Source organism: Eschrichtius robustus, chromosome 15 (assembly GCF_028021215.1).
Source record: "Eschrichtius robustus isolate mEscRob2 chromosome 15, mEscRob2.pri, whole genome shotgun sequence".
In the NCBI taxonomy this organism is placed as follows: Eukaryota; Metazoa; Chordata; class Mammalia; order Artiodactyla; family Eschrichtiidae; genus Eschrichtius; species Eschrichtius robustus.
The window spans coordinates 70,797,232-70,813,550 of NC_090838.1; the positions used below are offsets into that span (position 1 = coordinate 70,797,232).

Below are 16,319 nucleotides of genomic sequence, written 5' to 3' on the forward strand. Positions count from 1 at the left end.
CACTTTTCTTTTGGGACACTTATCCTTTGTTGATTTGTAAGAGCTCTTTATATATTAACTTTAATCCTTCTTCATTAATGCTACCTTTTTTTCTTCGTTTGCATTTGCCAACTACGGGTACATTTTGATAAACAGATATTTTAAATTATACCTTGGTCAAGGTTTGAAATGGGTATTGTGAAGAATGGGAACAAGATGTATCCAAAAGCAAATAGAAAGAATGACGCAGTATTACAAAGCCTCAGCTAAGGCCAAATTCCATGAATTTCTTAATGGTTTCAATCTGCAAAGTTGTAACAGTGTTTGGTTACTTGAGTGCAGAGGAAAAAAGGGGAGAAAGAAGGGTTTACTTAAGAGTTGGGATTTTTGCCTGTTGGTTTAATCAGAAACTAGACAAAGGAATAAGGGAGTTATGTGTATTAGCAAGTGTGTTCCTGAAATGATGGACCACGTGGATGAGGCAACTGATAAGCTGGGAGAAAATAGGAGCGGTTAGGGGCTGTTATATTCACCTTCATATTTTAAATTTTTTAATTCATTTCCTTTATAGTCAGGCAGTATTCTGAATCACACTCAGAATGAATTTTTAGCCACCAAGTCTGTTTATTTGATCTAATGCATTTTATTTTAGCCACTCCACTTTCCATTTCCTTTCCTTCTCTTTTTATCTCAGCCCGTATTCACTTAAAAGAAGCATTATCTTCCTGCATCCTAAGCAATATTTAATTCCAGAATATGGAGTGGGAAGGAAAAAGGTTGAAGGGGAGAGAAAAACAGGGCCATGTACCCTTTCACCTTAACAAGATCATAAGACACATGGTAAACACCAGGGCATTCAATGATCACAACTCAGGGTCATCCTGGCCAAAATGAAAAGCCGCCAGGTACTTCTTGTGCTGAGTAGAGTTCCAAAGTCCAGAAGCCTGTTTGCTCTCACCCAAGATATTTTCTTACAACAGCTTATTTGCAAGTGTCATCTGAGGCCTGGAAACTCCAGACCCTCCCTGCCACACCCCACTTCATTTTGGGGTGTCTTCACTATAGAGTTGAGGAGATCATCAATTTAATTGCTTACGAAAACATGATACCAGAGTTTTAAACATCTCTTTTCCAGCTCCAGTGTCCTTTCTCTCCAGAATAGCCTAGAAGAAAAAGCAGAACTGAGATTCCTCTGATGTGTGGGTGCCCAGGCAAGGAGGCCCCAGGCACTGAACTTCCTTTGGGAGGTGAGGAGCTGACTGATGACCTGAGCCTTCGCTGATCTGAAAAGGGAGAACCCTGGACTTGAGGCATGTGAAGACTACATGCTGCATCTTGCCAACCACAAAGGAGCCAGCCAGGCTCCTGAGAAGTCCTCCTTTCTAAAATCAGGTTGCATGTCATCCAAGATGCTCTTTCAACAAAAAGCCATGAACTTCCTTTATCCTCAACCTTAGCTCAGATTTGCCATTGTAAATAGAAATGTCAGGTTTTGTACCTGAACTCTGAGGTCACCACATATCAACCCTGACCAGAGAACTAGAAAGTAAAACCAGTCCCCCAGGGGAAATCTAATCAGAACCTCAGTCCCTTCCTTTTATACAACAAACAGAGACATAAGGCCAAATAAAATAAAGAAAAGCAAACTACCAAAACCTTAAAAGCTCACTCAAGCAGCAGAAAATCAATTTGGTCATTCAAACTATTCAGCATTTTCATGTATTTTTTTTTAATTTCAGCTTTATTGAGGTATATTTTCATGTATTTTTAAATGACTCCTTTTATATGAACAGCACCTGTTCTCAAGAAATGATCTTGAGGAGAAAGTCAGCCATCTTCCTAAAAGGAAACAACTTTGAACCAAGGAGGGAGCAAATGTCAGACTCTCCCAGACTCACATACTTTCTGTCTCCATGTCTCCCAGAAGGTTATCAAGCTTCTCACACAACCCCCCAAACACAGACCACACATAAACACACACACACACACACACACACACACACACCCTGGGTGGAGCTGAGAACCACTGCATAGAAATAATCAGGCTGAGGATACTCCATTCTGGCCTTACATATCAGAGTTAAATACTTAATGACAGAAGCCAACACTAGCCCCAGGCTACTTCATTCACTCGAGCCCAAAAGGAAACCAAACATTTTTCAGCAAGATAAAGCTCTTAGAACCCCCCATTTGCCAAATTAGAGAAAGCTTAAGTTTCAAACCAGAAAACTTTTCATCTCAAAACTCAGTACCACAGAGCCCCTCTGTTAAGAGGGGCATTTCTCTCCTGAGCATAAGACCAGAGATGGCCACCCAGGAGATGGCTCTACCCAGCCCCAGGCCTCAGACCTGGCCCAGCTGAGACTGAACAACTACCTGAGACAAAGGAATAGGCCTCTAGGATATTGCTGAGCAAAGCCATGTCCACGAACTCGGGGATCACCAGCTCCGTGTTGTAGCAGAAGGGCAGCCTCGATGTGACATCCAGAAAAGGCCTCCTGGAGATGCTTCAGCTGGATCAAGGTGGCCACCCTCCCTCTCTTCTCTTCTGTTTGGGAACACAAAGTGAGTGATGAGAACACATTCTGATTTCCTGAGGCTGTGTGCCAGGTAGCCTGGGCTCAAGAACAAAAACCAGTCCAACCTTCCCAGCCAGGGGGCTGCAAAGATCTGAGACCTTGTACTCTGCTCTAACAGCTTCTTGGCTTTCAAAGAAGCAGCAACTCCTTAAATCTGTTTTTCCTGGCCTTTCTCCTTTCTCTTCCCCATCTCCTCCCAATTTCCCATTTTAACACTTCTCCCTCACCTTTCCTTGATCCTTTTTATTGCATTCTTCCTGGTTTGCCTATGAGGTGCAGTCCATCATCACTTTAATCACTGCATTTTAACCCCAAGCCACAGCCTGCTTTTCACCTGGCTCTGCTTTCCCCTGTACTGATGGCACTTGTGTACTTTGATCAGTTTGCTTCATCCCACGTATCACCAAATGTGCATTCTTGGCAATGGGTCAGAACTGACTATTTCAGAACTCCCAAAGTGGTTCTAAAATGCCCCCAGGAACTTGGGAGCTCGAGCCTGCTACCTGCCCCTAGCTCCATGACTCCACCTGTGACTGTGATGGGCCAACCAAACACACATGCACTGCCACAAATGGCCCATCAAAGGAACTGATCACCAGGGTTCAGAACAGGAACTTGGGATCTCAGTATTCAGTGGCTCAGCCTCTGGCTGGGGGAGCTCATTCTTTCCCCAGCTACTGCTGCTGCTCAGAACCAGCATTATCATTACCCAGTACATTCAGGAAAGCCCTGGCAGAGAGCTGAGGATTTCAAGTGGCAGAGATCTTAATGACTCCTATTCAATGCCACTCTATCTGAAGACAGGGAACTGAGTCACAGGGTATGGAAGGATGTCACGTTAGGGAAAGCTAGGGAAGCAGAAGTTTCCAGTCCTTGCAGAGGAAACAAGTTCTTAGGTGGGTCACAGACATTGGTAACATGGATCACATTTAGAGGGCCTGGAGAGCTGCAATTCCATAGGTGGATGGAATGGGTCACAACAGATAAGACAACTCTCACTTTGGTGAATTCCAGTGGGCTCAGGGAAGACCAAAGCAAGAAAAGACAGACCAACCCATAGGTAGGACAGAAATGAACACAAGGTCCTTGGAGCAGCCAGAGGCCCAGAGAGTGGCAGATGAGGAGTGGGAGCCTGGGGGCTCTGAGAAAGGGCTAGCTATTGCTGAGGGACCCCTGTACCTCTGAGTCTTCAGCAGTCATTTGAGTTCCTAAAAGGTGACAACTGATGATACAGGTGAAGACTTGGAACCACCACCCTGAGTTCAGAAACTGCTCTGCAGGTCTGAGGACTTCAGGACCTAGGAAGAGAGTGAAGCCACTGGAATATTTCTGAGTATATAGTAGGACAAAGCTGTTTCAGGTCCATTCCTTCCTTTCTATCCCCACTAATCCTACTATAGTGCAAGTCTTATCATTTTATTTCTGTGAGTTTTCCAACAGTCTCCTATCTGATGCTTCTGCAAATACCTCTTCCTATTCAATCTAGCACCCACTCTTACCAACAGGGTTATCTTTATAAAATACAAATCTGATCACTTCACTCTATAGTCCAACCCTTCATTAATGTTAAGAAGTTTAATCCCCATTAATCTTCTTAACACAAAACACATCCACTTTCACAATATCTGACCTCTATTTTAGCTCTTAATTCATCTCCTACCCAAGTCTACACTCTTACACATATACACAGAGATACAAGTATGCCTAATGCTTCAACAATACCAGATTACTTTCAGTTCCCCAAATACACTAAGCTCTTTTATCTTTTCATGCTTTTAGTTATGCCCTTCCTTTTGCTAAATGTCCCTCCTCCTTGGCTAATGTTTCCTGTAAGAGAGAATTCAAAAGTTCTACTGTAGTCTCAAAATCCTAAAGACTTCCTTTTTTCAGAAATAGAAAAATCCATACTAAAATTCATATGGAATATCAAGCAATCCAAATTACTAAAACAATCCTAATAAAAAAAACAAAGCTGGAAGTCTCACACTTCCTCATTTCAAAACGTATTACAAAGCTACAGTAATCAAAACAGTGCAGTACTTGCATAAAGACAGGCATATGGATAAATGGAATAAAATAGAGAGCCCAGAAATAAAACCTTACATATATGGTTAAATTATTTTCAACAAGAGACCATTCAATTTGGAAAGAATAGTCTTGTTGAGAAAACTGGATATCCACATGCAAGAGAATGAAGTTCAACCCTTACCTTACACCATATTAAAAAAAAATTAACTAAAAATGGATAAAAGACCTAAGTGGAAGAGCTAAAACTATAAAGCTCTTAGAAGAAAACATGGAGGAAGAGCTTCATGACACTGGATTTGGAAATGATTTCTTGGACTTGACACCAAAAGCACAGGCAACAAAATAAAAATAGATAAGTTGGACTACATCAAAACTTAAAACTTCTGTGCATCAAAGGATACAATCAACAGAGTGAAAAGCAACCCATGGAATGGGAGAAAATATTTGCAAATCATATATCTGATGAGGGATTAATATCTAGATTATAGAGAACTCCTACAACACAACAACAGCAAAAAACAAACAACCTGATTAAAAAATGGACAAAGGATTTGAATAGACCTTTCTTCAAGGAAGATTCACGAATGGCCAATAAGCACATGAAAAGATGCTCAACGTCACTAATCATTAGGGAAACACAAATCAAAAACACAATGAGATACCATCCCACATCCATTAGGATGGTTACTATCAAAAAAAAAAAAAACAGAAAATAGTAAGTGTTGGAAAGGATTGGAGAGGAACCCTTGTACTGTTGATGGGAAGGTAAAATTGTGAAAGCACTATGGAAAACAGTGTGGCAGTTTCTCAAAAAATTAAAAATAGAATTACCATATGATTCAGCAATTCCCCTCTGGATCTACACCTAAAAGAATTGAAAGCAGGGACTTGAACAGATATTTGTACACAAATTATGATGAAGCATTATTATGACAGCCTAAAGATAAATCAATCAAAGTGTCTATTCACAGACAAATGGATAAACAAAATGTGGTATATGCATACAATGGAATATTACTCACAGTCTTAAAAAAGAATGAAATTCTGACACATGCACAACATGGATGAACCTTGAGGACATTATGCTAAGTGAAGTAAGCCAGTCACAAAAGAACAAATATGGTATGATTCCACTTATATGAAGCACCTAGAGTAGTCAAATTCATAGACAAAAGGCAGAATGGTGGTTGTCAGGGGTTGGGAGAAGGGAGAAATAGGAAATTATTGTTTAATGGGTACAGAGTACAAAGTTTCAGTTTTGCAAGATGAAAAGTGTTCTGGATATGGATAATGATAATGGTTGCACAACAAAGTATATGTACTTGATGCCACTGAGCTGTACACATAAAAATGGTTAAAATAGCAAATTTTATGTTATACGTATTTTACAATTTTTAAAATTAATAATAATAATAATAAATATAAGATGTTGATGAGATACAACAATGAATTTTTTTTAAACATCTTTATTGAAGTATAATTGCCTTACAATGGTGTGTTAGCTTCTGCTTTATAACAAAGTGAATCAGTTATAAATATACAATATGTTCCCATATCTCTTCCCTCTTGCAACTCCCTCCCTCCCACCCTCCCCACCCACCCCTCTAGGTGGTCACAAAGCACCGAGCTGATCTCCCTGTGATATGCGGCTGCTTCACACTAGCTATCTATTTTACATTAGGTAGTATATATATGTCCATGACACTCTCTCACCCTGTCACATCTCACCCCACCCACTCCCCATATCCTCAAGTCCATTCTCTAGTAGGGCTGTGTCTTTATTCCCGTCTTGACACTAGGTTCTTCATGACCGTTTTTTTTTTCCCCCTTAGATTCCGTATATATGTGTTAGCATACTGTATTTGTTTTTCTCTTTCTGACTTACTTCACTCTGTACGACAGACTCTAACTCCATCCACCTCATTACAAATAACTCCATTTCATTTCTTTTTATGGCTGAGTAATATCCCATTGTATATATGTGCCACATCTTCTTTATCCATTCATCCAATGATGGACATTTAGGTTGCTTCCATGTCCTGGCTATTGTAAATAGAGCTGCAATGAACATTTTGGTACATGAATCTTTTTCAACTATGGTTTTCTCAGGGTATATGCCCAGTAGTGGGATTGCTGGGTCGTATGGTAGTTCTATTTGTAGTTTTTTAAGGAACCTCCATACTGTTCTCCATAGTGGCTGTATCAATTTACATTCCCACCAACAGTGCAAGAGTGTTCCCTTTCCTCCACACCCTCTCCAGCATTTATTGTTTCTAGATTTTTTGATGATGGCCATTCTGACCGGTGTGAGATGATATCTCATTGTAGTTTTGATTTGCATTTCTCTAATGATTAATGATGTTGAGCATTCTTTCATGTGTCTGTTGGCAATCTGTATATCTTCTTTGGAGAAATGTCTATTTAGGTCTTCTGCCCATTTTTGGATTGGGTTGTTCGTTTTTTTGTTATTGAGCTGCATGAGCTGCTTGTAAATCTTGGAGATTAATCCTTTGTCAGTTGCTTCATTTGCAAATATTTTCTCCCATTCTGAGGGTTGTCTTTTGGTCTTGTTTATGGTTTCCTTTGCTGTGCAAAACCTTTTAAGGTTCATTAGGTCCCATTTGTTTATTTGTGTTCTTATTTCCATTTCTCTGGGAGCTGGGTCAAAAAGAATCTTGCTGTGATGTATGTCATAGAGTGTTCTGCCTATGTTTTCCTCTGAGAGTTTGATAGTGTCTGCCCTTACACTTAGGTCTTTAATCCATTTTGAGTTTATTTTTGTGCATGGTGTCAGGGAGGGTTCTAATTTCATACTTTTACATGTAGCTGTCCAATTTTCCCAGCACCACTTATTGAAGAGGCTGTCTTTTCTCCACTGTATATGCTTGCCTCCTTTATCAAAGATAAGGTGACCATATGTGTGTGGGTTTATCTCTGGGCTTTCTATCCTGTTCCACTGATCTATATTTCTGTTTTTGTGCCAGTACCAAACTGTCTTGATTACCGTAGCTTTGTAATATAGTCTGAAGTCAGGGAGCCTGATTCCCCCAGCTCCATTTTTCGTTCTCAAGATTGCTTTGGCTATTCAGGGTCTTTTGTGTTTCCATACAAATTGTGAAATTTTTTGTTCTAGTTCTGTGAAAAATGCCAGTGGTAGTTTGATAGGGATTGCATTGAATCTGTAGATTGCTTTGGGTAGTAGAGTCATTTTCACAATGTTGCTTCTTCCAATCCAAGAACATGGTATATCTCTCCATCTATTGGTATCATCTTTAATTTCTTTCATCAGTGTCTTATAATTTTCTGCATACAGGTCTTTTGTCTCCTTAGGTAGGTTTATTCCTAGATAATTTATTCTTTTTGTTACAATGGTAAACGGGAGTGTTTTCTTAATTTGACTTTCAGATTTTTCATCATTAGTGTATAGAAATGCAAGAGATTTCTGTGCATTTATTTTGTATCCTGCTACTTTATCAAATTCATTGATTAGCTCTAGGAGTTTTCTGGTAGCATCTTTAGGATTCTCTATGTATAGTATCATGTCATCTGCAAATAGTGACAGCTTTACTTCTTCTTTTCCGATTTGGATTCCTTTTATTTCTTTTTCTTCTCTGATTGCTGTGGCTAACACTTCCAAAACTATGTTGAATAATAGTGGTGAGAGTGGGCAACCTTGTCTTGTTCCTGATCTTAGTGGAAATGGTTTCAGTTTTTCACCATTGAGGACAATGTTGGCTGTGGGTTTGTCATATATGGCCTTTATTATGTTGAGGAAAGTTCCCTCTATGCCTACTTTCTGCAGGGCTTTTATCATAAATGGGTGTTGAATTTTGTCGAAAGCTTTCTCTGCATCTATTGAGATGATCATATGGTTTTTCTCCTTCAATTTGTTAATATGGTGTATCACATTGATTGATTTGCGTATGTTGAAGAATCCTTGCATTCCTGGGATAAACCCCACTTGATCATGGTGTATGATCCTTTTAATGTGCTGTTGGATTCTGTTTGCTAGTATTTTGTTGAGGATTTTTGCATCTATGTTCATCAGTGATATTGGCCTGTAGTTTTCTTTCTTTGTGACATCTTTGTCTGGTTTTGTTATCAGGGTGATGGTGGCCTCGTAGAATGAGTTTGGGAGTGTTCCTCCCTCTGCAATATTTTGGAAGAGTTTGAGAAGGATAGGTGTTAGCTCGTCTCTAAATGTTTGATAGAATTCACCTGTGAAGCCATCTGCTCCTGGGCTTTTGTTTGTTGGAAGGTTTTTAATCACAGTTTCAATTTTAGTGCTTGTGATTGGTCTGTTCATATTTTCTATTTCTTCCTGGTTCAGTCTCGGCAGTTTGTGCATTTCTAAGAATCTGTCCATTTCTTCCAGGTTGTCCATTTTATTGGCATAGAGTTGCTTGTAGTAATCTCTCATGATCTTTCGTATTTCTGCAGTGTCAGTGGTTACTTCTCCTTTTTCATTTCTAATTCTATTGATTTGAGTCTTCTCCCTTTTTCTCTTGATGAGTCTGGCTAATGGTTTATCAATTTTGTTTATCTTCTCAAAGAACCAGCTTTTAGTTTCATTGATTTTTGCTATTGTTTCCTTCATTTCTTTTTCATTTATTTCTGACCTGATCTTTATGATTTCTTTCCTTCTGCTGGCTTTGGGGTTTTTTTGTTCTTCTTTCTCTAATTGCTTTAGGTGCAAGGTTAGGTTGTTTATTCGAGATGTTTCCTGTTTCTTGAGGTAGGCTTGTATTGCTATAAAGTTCCCTCTTAGCACTGCTTTTGCTGTGTCCCATAGGTTTTGGGTCGTTGTATCTCCATTGTCATTTGTTTCTAGGTATTTTTTGATTTCCCCTTTGATTTCTTCAGTGGTCACTTCGTTATTAAGTAGTGTATTGTGTAGCCTCCATGTGTTTGTATTTTTTACAGATCTTTTCCTGTAATTGATATCTAGTCTCATAGCGTTGTGGTCGGAAAAGATACTTGATACGATTTCAATTTTCTTAAATTTACCAAGGCTTGATTTGTGGCACAAGATATGATCTATCTTGGAGAATGTTCCATGAGCACTTGAGAAAAAATGTGTATTCTGTTGTTTTTCGGCGGAATGTCCTATAAATATGAATTAAGTCCATCTTGTTTAATGTATCATTTAAAGCTTGTGTTTCCTTATTTATTTTCATTTTGGATGATCTGTCCATTGGTGAAAGTGGGGTGTTAAAGTCCCCTACTATGATTGTGTTGCTGTCTATTTCCCCTTTTATGGCTGTTAGTATTTGCCTTATGTATTGAGGTGCTCCTATGTTGGGTGCCTAAATATTTACAATTGTTATACCTTCCTCTTGGATCGATCCCTTGATCATTATATAGTGTCCTTCTTTGTCTCTTGTAATATTCTTTATTTGAAAGTCTATTTTGTCTGATATGAGAATTGCTACTCCAGCTTTCTTCTGATTTCCATTTGCATGGAATATCTTTTTCCATCCCCTCACTTTCAGTCTGTATGTGTCTCTAGGTCTGAAGTGGGTCTCTTGTAGACAGCATATATATGGGTCTTGTTTTTGTATCCATTCAGCCAGCCTGTGTCTTTTGGTGGGAGCATTTAATCCATTTACATTCAAGGTAATTATCGATATATATGTTCCTATTCCCATTTTCTTAACTGTTTTGTGTTTGTTATTGTAGGTGTTTTCCTTCTCTTGTGTTTCTTGCCTAGAGAAGTTCCTTTAGCATTTGTTGTAAAGCTGATTTGGTGGTGCTGAACTCTCTCAGCTTTTGCTTGTCTGTAAAGTTTTTAATTTCTCCATCACATCTGAATGAGATCCTTGCTGGGTAGAGTAATCTTGGTTGTAGGTTTTTCTCCTTCATCACTTTAAGTATATCCTGCCACTCCATTCTGGCTTGCAGAGTTTCTGCTGAAAGATCAGCTGTTAACCTTATAGGGATTCCCTTGTGTGTTATTTGTTGTTTTTCCCTTGCTGCTTTTAATATGTTTACTTTATATTTAATTTTTGACAGTTTGATTAATATGTGTCGTGGCATGTTTCTCCTTGGATTTATCCTGTATGGGACTCTCTGTGCTTCCAGGACTTACTAACTATTTCCTTTCCCATATTAGGGAAGTTTTCAACTATAATCTCTTCAAATATTTTATCAGTCCATTTCTTTTTCTCTTCTTCTTCTGGGACCCCTATAAGTCGAATGTTGGTGCGTTTAATGATGTCCCAGAGGTCTCTGAGACTGTCCTCAGTTCTTTCCATTCTTTTTTCTTTATCCTGCTCTGTAGTAGTTATTTCCACCATTTTATCTTCCAGGTCACTTATCCTTTCTTCTGCCTCAGTTATTCTGCTATTGATCCCATCTAGAGTATTTTTAATTTCATTTATTGTGTTTTTCATCATTGCTTGGTTCCTCTTTAGTTCTTCTACATCCTTGTTAAATGTTTCTTGCATTTTGTCTATTCTATTTCCAAGATTTTGGATCATCCTTACTATCATTATTCTGAATTCTTTTTCAGGTGTACTACCTATTTCCTCTTCATTTGTTAAGTCTGGTGTGTTTTGACCCTGCTCCTTCATCTGCTGTGTGTTTTTCTGTCGTCTCATTTTGCTTATCTTACTGTGTTTGGGGTCTCCTTTTCACAGGCTGCAGGTTCCTAATTTCCGTTGTTTTTGGTATCTGTCCCCAGTGGCTAAGGTTGGTTCAGTGGGTTGTGTAGGCTTCCTGGTGGAGGGAACTAGTGCCTGAGTTCTGGTGGATGAGGCTGGATCTTGTCTTTCTGGTGAGCACGTCAACGTCTGGTGGTGTATTTTGGGGTGTCTCGGCCTTATTATGATTTTAGGCAGCCTCTCTGCTAATGGATGGGGCTGTGTTCCTGTCTTGCTAGTTGTTTGGCATAGGGTGTCCAGCACTGTAGCTTGCTGGTCTTTGAGTGAAGCTGGGTCTTGATGTTGAGATGGAGATCTCTGAGAGATTTTTGCCGTTTGGTATTACGTGGAGCTGGGATGTCTCTTGTGGACCAGTGTCCTGAAGTTGGCTCTCCCACCTCAGAGGCACGGCCCTGATGCCTGGCTGGAGCACCAAGAGCCTTTCGTCCACACAGCTCAGAGTAAAAGGGAGAAAAAATAAAAAGAAAGAAAGAAAGAAAGAGGCTATAATATAGTGAAATAAAATAAAGCTATTATAAAGCAAAGCTATACAGACAAAATCTCACCCAGAAGAATATACATATACACTCACAAAAAAAGGAAAAGGGGAAAAATTAATATATCCTGCTCCCAAAGTCCACCTCCTTAATTTGGGATGATTCGTTGTCTATTCAGGTATTCAACAGATGCAGGCACGTCAAGTTGTTTGTGGAGTTTTAATCCACTGCTTCTGAGGCTGCTGGGAGAGATTTCCCCTTCTCTTCCCTGTTCGCACAGCTCCTGGAGTTCAGCTTTGGATTTGGACCCGCCTCTGCGTGTAGGTCGCCTGAGGGCATCTGTTCCCCGCCCAGACAGGATGGGGTTAAAGGAGCAGCTGCTTCAGGGGCTCTGGCTCACCCAGGCTGCAGGGAGGGAGGGGTACAGAGGAGGCGGGGCGAGCCTGCAGCGGCAGAGGCCGGCGTGACGATGTAGCAGCCTGAGGTGCGCCGTGCGTTCTCCTGGGGAAGTTGTCCCCGGATCACGGGACCCTGGCAGTGGCGGGCTGCACAGGCTACCGGGAGGGGCGGTGTGGAGAGTGACCTGTGCTCGCACACAGGGTTTTTGGAGGCGGCAGCAGCAGCCCCAGCGTCTCATGCCCGTCTCTGGGGCCCGCGCTGATCGCCGCGTCTCGCGCCAGTCTCTGGAGTTCGTTTAGGCAGCGCTCTGAATCCCCTCTCCTTGCGCACCATGAAACAAAGAGGCAAGAAAAAGTCTCTTGCCTCTTCGGCAGCTGCAGACTTTTTCCCGGTCTCCCTCCCAGCCAGCTGTGGTGCGCTAACCCCTTCAGGCTGTGTTCACGCCGCCAACCCCAGTCCTCTCCCTGCAATCCGACCGACCGAAGCTGAGCCTCAGCTCCCAGCCCCGCCCGCCCGGGCTGGTGAGTGCTGCTCAGCGCCAAGCCTCTGTGCGGGAATCTCTCTGCTTTGCCCTCCGCACCCCTGTGGCTGTGCTCTCCTCCGTGGCTCCGAAGCTTCCCCCCTCTGCCACCCACAGTCTCTGCCCGCGAAGGGGCTTCCTAGTGCGTGGAAATCTTTCCTCTTTCACGGCTCCCTCCCACTGGTGCAGGTCCCGTCCCTATTCTTTTGTCTCTGTTATTTCTTTTTTCTCTTTTGCCCTACCCAAGTACAGGGGGAGTTTCTTGCCTTTTGGGAGGTCTGACGTTTTCTGCCAGTGTTCAGTGGGTGTTCTGTAGGAGCAGTTCCACGTGTAGATGTATTTCTACTGTATCTGTGGGAAGGAAGGTGATCTCTGCGTCTTACTCTTCCGCCATCTTCTCTCCTCCCCCCAACAATGAATTTTAAAGGTTAAATTTTAAAGATTCTTTAGAGAATCCAGCAATCAAATATTGATTTTCAGTTAATGGGAATGGTAGCAGAATTATGAAGATATTAAAATTAAAGTCAAAATACTATATGATATCACTTATATGTGGAACCTAAAAAATACAGCAAACTAGTGAATATAACAAAAAAGAAGAAGACTCGCAGATATAGAGAACAAACTAGTGCATCAGTGGGGAGAGGAAGGGGGGAGGGGCAATATGGAGTAGGGGATTCAGAAGTACAAACTATTATGTATAAAATAAGCTACAAGGACATATTGTACAGCACAGGGAATATAGCCGATATTTTATAATAATTAAAAATGGAGTATAACCTTTAAAAACTGTGGGGACTTCCCTGGTGGCAGTGTGGTTAAGAATCCACCTGCCAATTCAGAGGACACAGGTTCAATCCTTGGTCCAGGAAGATCCCACATGCCATGGAGCAACTAAGCCCATGAGCCACAACTACTGAACCTACGCTCTAGAGCCCGCAAGCCACAACTACTGAAGCCCGTGCGCCTAGAGAAATCAAGTCAAAAAAAAAATAAAGAAAGAAAAAAAAGAAGAGACTAACACCTCTTGGCCCGCCATTAAAAAAACAAACAAACTGTGAATCACTGTATTTTACACCTGTAGTTTATAGAATATTGTACATCAACTACACTTTGATTTAAAAAATTAAAGTCAATAAAATTCTAATTTATATCAAATTATGGATATGCTTAATTTTAAGTAAAAGATGTTATTATCTCACTTATAAAAACATTGAATGTAAATAATTGTAATCTATCAAATTTATAGATTAAGAGGAAAAACATACCATGTCAATGGATGCAAAAATGGGTTTGTGTAAAAATTAATAAAAATTCATGTTTTATTTAAAAAGAAAGGTCTAATGCAGTAAAGCTCCAAATCCTCCAGACTCTTTTCTTGTCTATCAAAGTATTAGAATATTTTTCTAATATTGCACCTATGATATTGCAATTGGAATTATTGGTTTACTGAAGAGACTTCTTACAAGTCCTTATTACCCTGGTACCTAGCATGGTGCCTGATGAAAGGAGGTTCTCAGTAAATTCTGGCTGGCTGAAAAACAGAAAGAGCAATTAGGCATGAGCTTTGTATGCATGAGTAAGTTTCAGAGAGTATTTCTGAACAGGTCTTAGAGTGAACCACTTTGAAGACTAAAAGGACACCAGGGCTGACTGGTTCTGAGTGGGGTGCCAAGCAGGGTACTTCCTCAGGACTATGAGAGGACCACATGCAAGACAGAAGCTTAACCATGGCACAGAAATTCTTCCTGCAAGTCTCTCCATGCCCCAGGCACTAATGGAGAGGGTTGCAGGAGCCAGAGGTAAAAGAAAGGGGGACAAAGAAGGCAGGCTGAGGGTCAGGAAAGACAACTGCTGGTGGGCCATCCTATAGAGTGACCAGGAAAACCCCCTATGGTCCATGTAGCACAAGTCAACATAGAGCCGGGGTCAGTACACCTTTATAACTTTACTATAAAAGGGCTCTGAGGGCTATATACTCTCTGCCTCAACTACTCAACTTTTGTCATCATGGTGTCAAAACCACCACAAACAACCATAAACGAATGAGTGTGGCTGTGTTACAATAAAACCTTATTTTCAAAAGTAGGTGGTGGACCCAGATTGGTCCATGGACCATACATAGTCTGCAGCCCTCTGGCCTAGATTCTTACTACTCAAATTGTGGTACAAGGACCAGCAGGATTGACATCACTTAGGAGCTTGTTAGATCTGCATAATCTTGGGCACCCGGACCTTTGGAATCAAACTCTCATTTTGTAAGATGCCCAATAGAGTTTGCAAAATTCTCTGCCTGACCTCTGTGATCCCCTTCAGCCTGAGCACTCAGATATTATAACAGCATAGGCTTAGGAGGAGTTTCACTTAATGCATCGTTTATAAATCTGATCTAGGGTAGGAAGGCAAGTCCTTCATGAGGACACTGAGACAGAGGGCAGGACTCAGCATATGAGATTCTGTTCAGGGCACCTGCCAATGAGATAAGGTCTGCAGAAGTAAGATAAGTGATGACTCCCAGAGCCAAACTCTATTACCAAACCCTCTCCCTGAGCCCTCCCTTAATAGTGATGAAACAACTCAAGGTAGTTCCAGACACTTTCCACTGGTGATTTGCCCTGTAATTAAAACATTTCTGCATCTCCTACTGTGATGGTTAATTTTGAGTCAACTTGACTGGCCATGGGATGTCCAGATTAAACATTATGTCTGGGTGTGTCTATGAAGGTGTTTCCAGATAAGATTAGCAATAGGTGGACTAACTAAAGTAGATTGCCCTCCCCAGTATGAATGGGCATTATCCAATCCATTGAGAACCTGAATAGAACAAAAGGCAGAGGAAGGAGGAACTTGCCTCTTTTTTCCTGCCTCACTGCTGAATTGGAGCATCACATCTCATCTTGTCTTCTCTGGCCTCAGACTGAGATTTACACAATTCGTTCCCCTGGTTCTCAGGCTTTTGGACTTGGACTGAACTACACCACTGGCTTTCCTGTGTCTCCATGTTGCAAGGTTGTGTATGGCAAACCATGGGACTTCTCAACCTCTATGATTATGTGAGCCAATTCTTCATAATAATAATAATCTATTGTTATATATTTATGTAAAAGTATATATATATATTTGTTTCTGTTTCTGTTTCTCTGGAGAACCCTAATACACTTAACCAATATAAAGGTAAGGAGCATGAAGAACTCATCCACCTACAAGTGAAATTTTGTGCTCTAGTCCTCAAGGAAATTCCTTATCACTGGTTAGTTCCTAAAATAGTGATCCTCAACCTTGGGCAGTGTGCTCCCCAGGGTACAGTTGGTTGTCACAACTGCAGTGGAGGTTGATATTGGCATCTAGTAGGAGGCAAGGATACTGCTAAAATCCTACAATGTATAGAACAGCACCCCCACAACAAAGAACTATCTGGCCCCAAATGTTAATGCATCAAGGTTGAGAAACCCTGTTCTAGAACAAACATCATTACCTCATTAATCAACTTAAGAAACTCTCAGTGTTTGTGAACCTCATGCACATCACCATTACAGCGAGAAAGGTGTCAGAGAGAGGTCTGCTTGGCAGCTCCTAGCGGCCTTGCTCAGGACACCACAGGTCCAAGCTCTGGGCCACCAATTCAATGTTCCATGACCAGAAGTAAATAGACTTGGGGAGAACAAATCACATCAAC

General features: G+C 40.9%; 1 protein-coding gene across 5 annotated transcripts in view; it reads right to left on the bottom strand.

The window, feature by feature from the left end:
- EVA1A (eva-1 homolog A, regulator of programmed cell death) overlaps positions 1–16,319 on the bottom strand; it is a 93,296-nt gene that overhangs the window by 17,149 nt on the left and 59,828 nt on the right. For 3 of the 5 annotated variants that reach the window (XM_068564473.1, XM_068564471.1, XM_068564472.1), the window contains exons 2-3: positions 3,738–3,856; positions 2,356–2,527 (exon numbers count right to left, since the gene is read on the bottom strand). In XM_068564473.1, coding sequence (XP_068420574.1) covers positions 2,356–2,401 — 46 coding nt within the window. In that variant the 5' untranslated portion in view covers positions 2,402–2,527; positions 3,738–3,856. Of the gene's footprint in view, positions 1–2,355; positions 2,528–2,785; positions 2,875–3,737; positions 3,857–16,319 lie in introns of those variants that run through there. The other 2 variants (XM_068564475.1, XM_068564474.1) reach the window with 2 other exon arrangements.